Source organism: Puntigrus tetrazona, unplaced genomic scaffold (assembly GCF_018831695.1).
Source record: "Puntigrus tetrazona isolate hp1 unplaced genomic scaffold, ASM1883169v1 S000000397, whole genome shotgun sequence".
Taxonomy (NCBI): domain Eukaryota; kingdom Metazoa; phylum Chordata; class Actinopteri; order Cypriniformes; family Cyprinidae; genus Puntigrus; species Puntigrus tetrazona.
The window spans coordinates 580,001-590,529 of NW_025048050.1; the positions used below are offsets into that span (position 1 = coordinate 580,001).

Genomic DNA, 10,529 nt, shown 5'->3' on the forward strand with positions numbered 1-10,529 from the left:
CACTGATGCTTGACACAGGGCTGCCGTGCTTCAGAGGACAGACCATCAAACTCCTGAAGTATGTTAAGAAATATTAAAGCAGAATTTAAACTCTCTGATCTGTTGTTTCTTCCTCTGATTGCTGTACATCAGCGTGTTATTGTTGTATTATTTATACTGTTTTATCATTCGTATTATCGTTTTTCTTTAAATATATTTATGTGAATGTATATGTTTTATTTTTCATATTTTAAGTTGTCAATTAAATTTTCTTTTTTGTCATTTTGCAATGTGCTTTTGCCATTTTTAGTTTTTATTTAATCATTTTTTTAAATATTACTATGTAGAATTAATTTTAATTTATTCATTTTAATTTATTTTTATTATGTGTGTGTATTTCAGTAATTACCAACTGTTTTAATAGTTAATATATATATTTATATATTTTTATTTTATTATTATTACATATATATATATATATATATATATATATATATATATATATATATATATATATATATATATTTTTTTTTTTTTTTTTTTTTTTTGTAATAGTAATAGTTTTGTAACATTTGTAATAGTTTTACAATAATAACCCTGCTATATTTTGTTCTGCAGGCAAAGGTTTAACCCCAACATGAGTGAGAAGGAAGCCGCAGCCTTCATGATTAAAGTCATCGAGCGCTGCTTCCTCAGTAGCAGGTAACAAACGTCGCCTTGCCACGTAATATTCAAAGACAGAGTTTGGATTGTGAACGCTAATGGTGAAAATCTGTGTTTCTCTGATACAGGAGCAAAACCTACGACATACTGCAGTTCTACCAGAACCAGATCCCGTACTGAGACCGGCCTCCTCTCGAGATCAGTAGTCATTATCAGTCTATTACAAACCTTTACCACGAGCACTTTATAGATCAAAATAAATCACCTGCTCTGATTGGCCCCGGCGGCGTCCAGGCGTGTCACTTCCTGTCCGGCCGACCTCGGGGCCTCTCTAGTGATCCGCTGTACTCCAAAAGCTGCATGTTTGTCCTCTGATCTCCCTTTAAGGCATCTGCCGTGACCGTTCGTGCGTGAATTTTGACATTCCATGCGTAGAAATACATCCTTTAACTCTACTTGAATCTCTGGGGGTTAGTCGCGTCTCCCGGGAAGCCATTTCTAAAACTATGGCACAGATTGCACTGTAGATTACGTGCCGTCAGCAAAGGACCTGTGTTATGCAATACATTAGTGTTTGTACGTTGTGTCTTGTCTGTAGGTCGCGTTCGGCACTGAATGGGTGAGTCTCACAAAACCTTCAAGGATCGGAATTATAGTTTTGCGAGAAAATTGTATTTTAGGACGGTTTGATATTTCGGGCATAACACAATCTCTTGTTATTTTCTTCTTAAACGAAACTAAACGTGCATGCATCATGTTGCACTGCCTTTATTTAGTTGATTTAAATAAAGAAAAATTACAGCATTTTGTTTATTATAATACAACAAAAATGACTGTATAGTAAATAAATAGTATCTCGATGCATTACAGTAGCTTGGGCTAGAATGATGTTAATAACACAAATAAAAAATAACACAAAATGCAACATTCCTTAAAAATAGTGTTGTTTTTTTATGCATTTTTTTTTTTGCTAAATTTACCAATTAATGCATTGCAATTAACATTTATACATCATGCTTTTATTCGTTTACTACCTGTATTTTATGTTTATTTTAATGTAGAAAATAACATGAAAAAGAGTACAACGTCTAAATGCGTTAGAGTGCCGGGAAAAAATAAAAACACAAATTAAAAAATAGATATCTAAATATCTAGTGCTAAAAATAAAACATTATGAGACTTTTTAAATCCAGATTCTCATTGATGTAATGCAAAAATGTCAATTTTATACGTGCTGGTAAAGGTCTCATTTTTTTAAATGAATATTTAATATTTTTAATATTAACATTTTAACTAAAATGTAACTACGAATGAGAATTGTGGTTGAAAATGCATGATCGGTGAGAAAAATGCAAATAATATACTTTAAAGTACCACATTGCTTATGAAAACAGGGTTTTTCTTTCCTTGTGCGCATTGTTCACCTGAAATAATTTCTCGCGAGTGTAATATCACATCACTAATATTGATATTGAAAAAAAAAAAGTATTGCTTATTACCATACATAATACAACAAAAATGACCGTATTTCACAAAGCGATGAGAATTACGAAAAACAAGCGCACCATCCGAATGCAAAAAAAATAATAATAATGCGAAATATTTTCTTTATGCGAAATCGTATCTAGAGTTTTAGGGTGAAACGCGAGTTTTTGTGAGATTCACCTCCGATGCCGTTCGTGTTTTGCTCCTAACAGGGATCTTCCACCGGAAAAAAGAAAACGTTGTTTACTGACTTCACGGGATAGCTGGTGTCATAATGCATGTCTTTATAAAACATTAAAGATGTAAATTCATAGTGCGCAAACAAACGGGGCGACCGCCTTCATCGTAGACGGATTCGCCGTAGAGCCGCTGTACTTTCAGATCACCTCGACAAAAGCTTTAGTCATTTTCCTTTAACGTTACTCAAAGATAAGAGATTATTTTAGCTGCGTAGCAACAATAGAATATAGAGGCTGTAGTTCATTCGTGTGTGTGTGTGTGTGTGTGTGTATATGTGCGTCGGATATTTGTGACAATATGGCGGAAAGCGCTTCATTTCTGTGTATGTTGACGTTGTGTCCGTTTGAATCGTCGACAATCAAGTCGCTAGTTGCGTGGAAGCATCGACGCGTTTGTTGGTGGGAAAAACCGCCGGGAAACGTTTTTCTTGACCTTCATCGATGGTGTGCGCCGTTTGCCCGCATTTGCACTTTTTAACATTTCATTGCTGTCAGTGTAATCAGTCAAACGTGTTTGTGAACAGAAACGGACCTGAAAGCGTCTATTAAAATGTAAACACTTGGACAAAACTGTGCCGACTTCTGGTCTTTGGGCGGTAATCTGTGATGATTGCCTTCCATTATTCATCGTAGAACCCGATCCCGTGTGTGTTTTACCTCGAGGACGCTTCGGATGCTCTATTAATATTTAATTGCTCGATGTAGCCGGCGGTGGCAGATCCGATCTGCTGAGCTAATGCTGGAGCGTTTATGCAGCTTCCGTATTAAACGCTTCTGAGCTCTTGATGGAATCTCATTGGATGAGTCTGCTTTAAACGGTGAAATGAAGCAGCGCTCCACAGGAGCCCGTGTTAGTTTTACAAGTGAAGGATGTTCTGATGCATTGTGCAAAGCAGATTAGTAATATGATAAAAGACACAATAAACTTCTGCCAAGAGCTTCAAACGACAAACGAGGCTTCAGATTTAAGTTTTATTATTTAGCATTTATTTTTTATTCCATATAATAATTTCCTAGAAAGCAAATAAATATAAATATATATATATATATATATATATATATATATATATATATATATATATATATATATATATACATCTCATCATACATAATGAGATTTCATCAAGAGTTTATATATATATATATATATATATATATATATATATATATATATATATATATATATATATATATATATATATATATATATATATATATATATACATATATACACACATATATATATACACACACATATATATATATATATACACATTAAATGAGGCTCCTATGTTTATGTTTGGTTATTGCACTTTAATGGGAAAAAAGTAGCCTATTCAATGACATTACAGCTAAATTACAGAACCTACACATAGGAACCTGAAACTGCTTAATATACAAAAAATTATATACATCACAGACTTATAGGCTTTTGAAATCTTCACACACACACACACACACACACACACACACACACACACATAACTGTATATATATAGTTGCCCAGAGCACACTGATACTGTGGCAGTGTTTTGTAAGTTGTGAGCTCAGGCTGGTTTGTAAGAGAGCTGTATCACTAGAGCTCCTCTGAGCTCCTGACTGTCTCCAGGAATTCCACTTCCACATCCATACATTAGTCGGAATACCGGATCGCCATGGCAACGGCTCCCCGAGCGCTGCGGGTGGGGGAGGTGGAGGTGGAGGGCGGGATTGGGCTGCAATAAAAAGGTGTTGCCACTGATTTCTCAAACATGCCCATTTATTCTCCACAGGCCAATTTGAGAAAGCGCAGTTCGGCCCCTCCCCGAGCCGTGACGCGGCCGCCGGCGCTCTGTTGCATGCGTTTCATTGCAGGTTTAGCGCAGAGACACAGAGGACCTGCAACCCCTTCACCTGCAGCTGCAGCACCGCTTCAGATTGCTACTCCCGTTTTTAATGAGCTTACAGATTACGGGCTTTAATGTGTAGCTGGTCGTCATGACGACGTGCCAAGAGTACTTTACACTTACACATTGATCCCGCCAAGCACTTACTGACAATAACCGTATCCTGAAATAGAGATGGGACGTCTCCTAGCTTCAGGTTCTCTTTAGAACCTGTGAATATCAGGCAGTTTCGTTTGTGATTTAAAGAACTGGAAAATTCTACTTGTTTAGTTATAGTTCTGGTACAATGTTGAAGACTTACTAATTATTCTTTGCGAGCGATCTCTTAAAAATATTAACCTGTAATCGTAATATATATATATATATATATATATATATATATATATATATATATATATATATATATATATAAACATGAATACAGGACCCTGGTGGAAAATTGTAACGATCACTTTTCATTTACCAGTAGCATTTAAATACTATTTCAAAATACAATAAATAAGATTTTATTGATAGTTAGCAATGATTTCATTAATATTAAGTCATATTTCCTAAGGCCTCTAAATTAGCAACAAAATCAAACCTTTGCTGATAAACCAGTTTTTTCATGCCGTGCTTTGCAGTTCTATTACATATTTCAGAAAAAATATAATTAAAAAAACAAAAGTGAAAGATGTTTTAAAGTACTAACTTCACACAAAACTAAGGCATTACATATATATATAAAAAAATACTTTTTTCAATAATGTTTTTAATATCAAAATTAAATGCAAATTATATATTATATATTTATAATATATAAATTGTCAATTACTTATATATATATATATATATTTTTTTTTTTTTTACATAATGTATATATATATAGTATATATATAAGATATATATATATATAGTGATAATATTAATAATAGCAAGACACCAACAAGACACCAACCCCAATCCTCTCTTCTAAGATGGTTTGACACGCCCACTTTTCATGCTCCAAAGTTCATAATTACAACATTTGAATTATCCATCTGCACGTGGTAATGCAACTGCGTTCTGCATTAAAAACCAAAGACACTGATATCCAGGTCATGGTGAGTAAAGGTGAGAGCTCATCCCAGTATTACCGTAGTATTATCAGAGCTCACTGCATTGTCTTAAGCACGTAAAGGAGGGCGAGGGACGGTGTGTGTGATCTTCATCAGGCCCTCTGCTGTCTCTGACACACACACACACACACACACACAAAACTAACACAACGTGACAGTGATGAATGTGCCGGAGCGCGGCTGGGGCCGCTCGGACCCTCTGTGAATCTGCATACATATGGCGGGGGGGCGACCCATGTGACACATTAATGTTAATCAAATGCACTTGACAGTTCCTGATTAAAAATGTTGTACCTAGAGGCCAGACTTCATGGAGCAGGTACAGTCGCTGCATTTTAAACACCGCAGGGGTTTCACATAAACATGCTGGAGTCATGAGAAATAGGAGGAATCTGCTCCTGATTTAGAACCATTAACGACTCTTTTGGTCTAATTGAGAAAAAAAAATAAACAAAATACATTATTGTCCAAAAGTTTGGGATCGGCGGTTTTTTTCTATATTTTTGAAAGAAGTCTCTTTTGCTCACCAGGGCAGCATTTATTTTGTGAAACACCCAGCAAAACGGCAATATTGTGAAATATTACGAATTTTAAAAGCTGGTTTCTGCTCCAATAAATGTCAAAATACAATACGTTTCTGTGTTGCGCAGCTCAATTTTCAGCATCAGAGTCTTGAGATGATCCTTCAGAAATCAGCTGCTTAATAAACATTTATGATAATTGTTAATGTTGGAAAAAGTTGCGCTGCTTCAATAAATCTTTCTTTTTTCAAAAGAAAACAAGCAAATTTTGCTATGTATACACACACACACACACACATAAAGATGCTGTAAGTTTAAAAAAATAAAACCTGTAAGTATATATACTAAGATATATATATATATATATATATATATATATATATATATATATATATATATATATATATATATATATATATACATATATATTATACGTTTTTATGGAAATAAATTATTGTATAATATAATATATAGTTGATTTATTTGACCATTTAAATTATGCCAAGTCAAATAAAAAGTAATAGTAAAAATGAAGTGGATTCCTACACCAAAACAGCAAAAATATTTAAGCAGCAGATATTTATGCAAACTTCCCACATTTTCATACGATTCAAACCAATTTCGCTACGGGTCACGGCACCAGTTTCAGCATCCTGCATCTTTCGAAAATCCACTGTACCTTTGAATTACTCAGTCTAGCATCATCATGTGCGACGAAGAATAAAGAACAAGAAAAAAAAGGCATCAGAATTTCACATTAAACCTTTTTTTTTCTCCCCGTCCTTTGTGGACCTTCGAGCTCAGGCAAAGGAGCCCATTATGTGTTGCCCTAAAGCCTGTTTTGTAAAGCGCCATGGCACAGTGTAAATAGAGCGTCTTTCTCTCTCTGAGAGGCTGCTGTACGAGTCCATGTGAAAGGATCAATATGCTAAACTCGCGCAGTGCCCACCACCTGTAGGGCCGTTTCTTTTGGGCCGTTGCTCTGTCAGCCTGGCAGTCTGTGCCATTACATTCAGCCCAATGAAAGAAAGAAAGAAAGAAAGAAAGAATGAAAGAAAGAAAGAGAAGAATAGACTGGATTCTGCCGGACGAGACGGGCTCGTGTGTATCCCCCCTCTCTGTCCTGCATTAATCCAGGGTTGGAGGGGCAGCTGCTGTACTGCTGAACAGACACCTGGTGCAAACCGCCGAGAACAAACGCTCTTCGCCGGACGCTAAAATAAATATCACTTGAAACGGTCAACGTCGCCAAACGTTCAACTAAATAACGCCAGGGCTACGAGGACGAACGTTTAAGCTCTTCACCAAACGTTCGAACGAATAACTTCCGAGTGGAAAGTTTGGCTTTCGTTTCGTTTATTGGAACGTTTTGGCGAAGAGCATTTCGTCCGCGTTTATTTTCTAGTACGGTTTCGTTTGTTTGAACTTTTGGTGAAGACCACCGTGTTGAAGGTTTGCTCCTTTTGGGACGTTCGTCTTCAAAGCAAAAAAAAAAAAACAAAAAAAAACCCAACATTAAACAAAAAGGAACAACAGCGATCTTCGCTAAAAGTTCAAGTGAACGTTCAAATAAATCAAACTAAAACAAAGAGAACAAACATTCCGTTTGATGCTTTTTACCAATCGTTCAATTAAATGACACTAAAGAAGAACAGACACTCAACGACACGCTCTTCACCAAACGCTAAAATAAATATCACTTAACCGATAAATGGCTAACGTCGCGTTCTTCGCCAAACGTTCAAATAAATAACGCTAAAAAGAGAACAAATATTCAACGTGACGTTCATCTTCAAAAGCTCACATAACACTAACCTAAAACAAACTGTCAATGCAAAAAAAAAATCTTCATTAAAAGTACAAATAAACAAACATTCAAATAAATAACGCTAAACAATAACAAACGTTCAAATAAACTTACATTCTATTAAATAATTAATTGTTTTAGCCCGTTTCTGAAAGGTTGCTATGGTAACCTGGGTTGTTTTTAGCCGGTTGCTAGGTGGTTGCTTTGGTGTTCTGAATATTTTTTAGAATGTTGTTATATGGTTTCTAAGGTGTTCCGAAACGTTTTTAGCCAGCATCTAAAAGGTTGCTATGGTAACCTGGGTTGTTTTTAGCCAGTTGCCATGCAGTTTCTTTGGTGTTCTGAATATTTTTTAAAATGTTGCTATCTGGTTGCTAAGGTGTTCTGAAACGTTTTAGCCAGTATGTATCTAAAAACATGGATCTGATTTGTTTTAGCGTCTATGTTGTGGCTGGAATGTTTTTTTCTTTTTAAATCAAGGTGTCATGAGATTACATGCGTTTAAAAAATGTTTTTATATGGTTGCAACAAAACGTTTTTAGCCAGCAGGCTGTTCTGAACCTGTTTTTTTAGCCAGTTGCCAGCATATTTTTAAAATGTTCCTGTGTGGTGTTCTGCGTTTTAGAGTATGTGGTTTGTTACTATGTTGTGGCTGAAAAATCAACCCAGTTTAAACACGTGGCTGTGTGGTTTCCTGATGGCCCGAGTCTCCAGATAGGCCTTATCAGCCGTGATACCACCTCGCAGGAGTTGGTTCCAATCACCGACCCGAACCACGACCTCTAGCAACAGTCCCGCTCGCCTTAACCAGTTTTCGAATTCAAATTAGCATCGGGCAGCAGATGCCGCGATCATGGGCATTAGACGCTGAAAGGCCTTTCATGCATTTAAGGGCTTCCTGCGAGATCTGCATGTGATTTTGCCTCCTCGCAGATGTGTCTATAGTTAATCTATACTTAGCAGACGGGCCGAGCGGGGGGAGGCGGCATCAACATACAACTCATTGTGCCTGAAACTGACCCCATTCAGGGTCATTTGGCATGTGACACCACTTGAGGCGGGGCTTAATGGCCCCGTAGAATCAGCCACACAAGGACCATAAAAATGCCAACCCTCTTTTCCCCCGGGGTAGGGAGGTGCACGCTGGCCTCTTGACATACACTGGCAAGCCTGGAGGGGGAACAAAAGGAGGGCCGGTCTAAATGGCCCCGAGAATGCCGAGCGGAGGGCCAGGCAGAGGGGAAAGAAAAGGGCCGAGCCGTCCTCTGATTGGTGAAGCTCCGAGAGGGGCTCCCAGATGGCAGACGGACCCCTTGTGCCACGGCCCGTTAGAGCCCGGCTGGGGGAGGGGTGGGTGGGGTTGCCCGATTCCCTCTCTCGCCCTCTCGTCATTAATCATCGGTGACCCCCTGGTCTCAACGACGCAACACGTCCCGCAGCATTCACCTCTGGTCGCTGCAGAAACTCAAGTGCATTTGCTTTAAACGCGAATAGAGCGCCGAACCTGGAATTACAATTAACAGAAAATCATTTCAATGCGACCCTCGGTTCGATGAATGATGCATATAAATTAATACATTATACGGAGCACCAAAGTAAACTTTTGAAGGCGGGGGGGGTAACACTTTTTGCGTTAAAGCATAATCTTTCTGAAAACATGTAAAATAACTGAAATAATAAATAAAACAGTTACGCGATACGTGCATGATTCCAGTCTCTGGATTTTTCCCCGTATGCACCGGTATTTTCCTGCATCTTCTTTTCTTTTGAACCAGACAACATATTGAGTTACAAATGTGCATAAACAAATTAAAAAGCTATTTTAAATGCAGCAAACTTCTAATGGATGTAAATGGAGCACTAACAAGAAGATGAGGCGCTGCATATTTTTTGTTAGAAAAATAAAAATAAAAATAAAATAATATATATATATATATATATATATATATATATATATATATATATATATATATATATATATACACACACACTTTTAGTCAACTTCTAGTTATCCATCATCTGCTTAATTCCTGCTTGCATTTTGTTTTTCATCATTGTATGGATAATGGTTGCATCAAGCCTGAAGTTGAACTATTGGAGCATGACTGTACAAAGAAGGTCAGAAATATAGCCAATCACCCAAGTCAATTTTTTTTGCACCCATTTCAAAACCAAACCATCATCGAGACTGCTATCTTTAGGCAGTTTAACTCCTGGTTACTCATTACTTGCATATTTTCTTTGCAGGGGAGAAAAAAAAAATCCAGGCACAATCCTTTTCATGCATCACTGCATACATCATGTTAATTTGAAACAAAAGAGTTGAAACACTGGATTACAAAAAGTGATTCCACTTAAAAGTACTTAAAACAAAAAGTACGCGGGGCTCTTCGAGGGCATGAGAAGAATAAGCAGCACCCACATGGATTGCTTCTTAAAATTAAATGATTAATTTGATCAACTTGTCATTTTAACCCGTGTGATTCCTGTGCTTGGATTTTTGAAAAATGAAAAATAAAAGTCATAATCTAATGCTAAAGATTTCCTTGCTTTGCACGGTCAAGATGATTGCATAAAGAAAAATCGCATCAAAAAAAAAAATTTGCACCAACTTTAAAAAGCAAAACAAAGCGTAAAAGCATACTTACAATTGAACTAAATTACACATTTCATTAAAAATGTTAAACAATGGACACAAAATAGGATACCACACCACATTTGTTAAAGCACTTGCATGGATTTATCCCTAAAACAACAAAAAAAAAAATCCAAAATCCATCCAACGGACTTCGCGTGGTCAAGATTGGACGGGATCGTAACTTCCCACAGACAAGGTCAAAAAGAAATCTTTT

At 36.7% G+C, this 10,529-nt stretch overlaps 1 protein-coding gene across 4 annotated transcripts in view; it reads left to right on the forward strand.

Annotated features, from left to right (window-relative positions):
* Positions 1–2,936, forward strand: part of pi4kaa (phosphatidylinositol 4-kinase, catalytic, alpha a) — a 32,248-nt gene extending 29,312 nt beyond the window's left edge. For all 4 annotated transcript variants that reach the window (XM_043231639.1, XM_043231641.1, XM_043231640.1 and 1 more), the window contains exons 53-55: positions 1–58; positions 598–681; positions 771–2,936. The exon at positions 1–58 is cut by the window's left edge and continues 32 nt beyond it. In XM_043231639.1, coding sequence (XP_043087574.1) covers positions 1–58; positions 598–681; positions 771–822 — 194 coding nt within the window. In that variant the 3' untranslated portion in view covers positions 823–2,936. The remainder of the gene's footprint in view (positions 59–597; positions 682–770) is intronic.
* Positions 2,937–10,529: the final 7,593 nt, after the last annotated feature.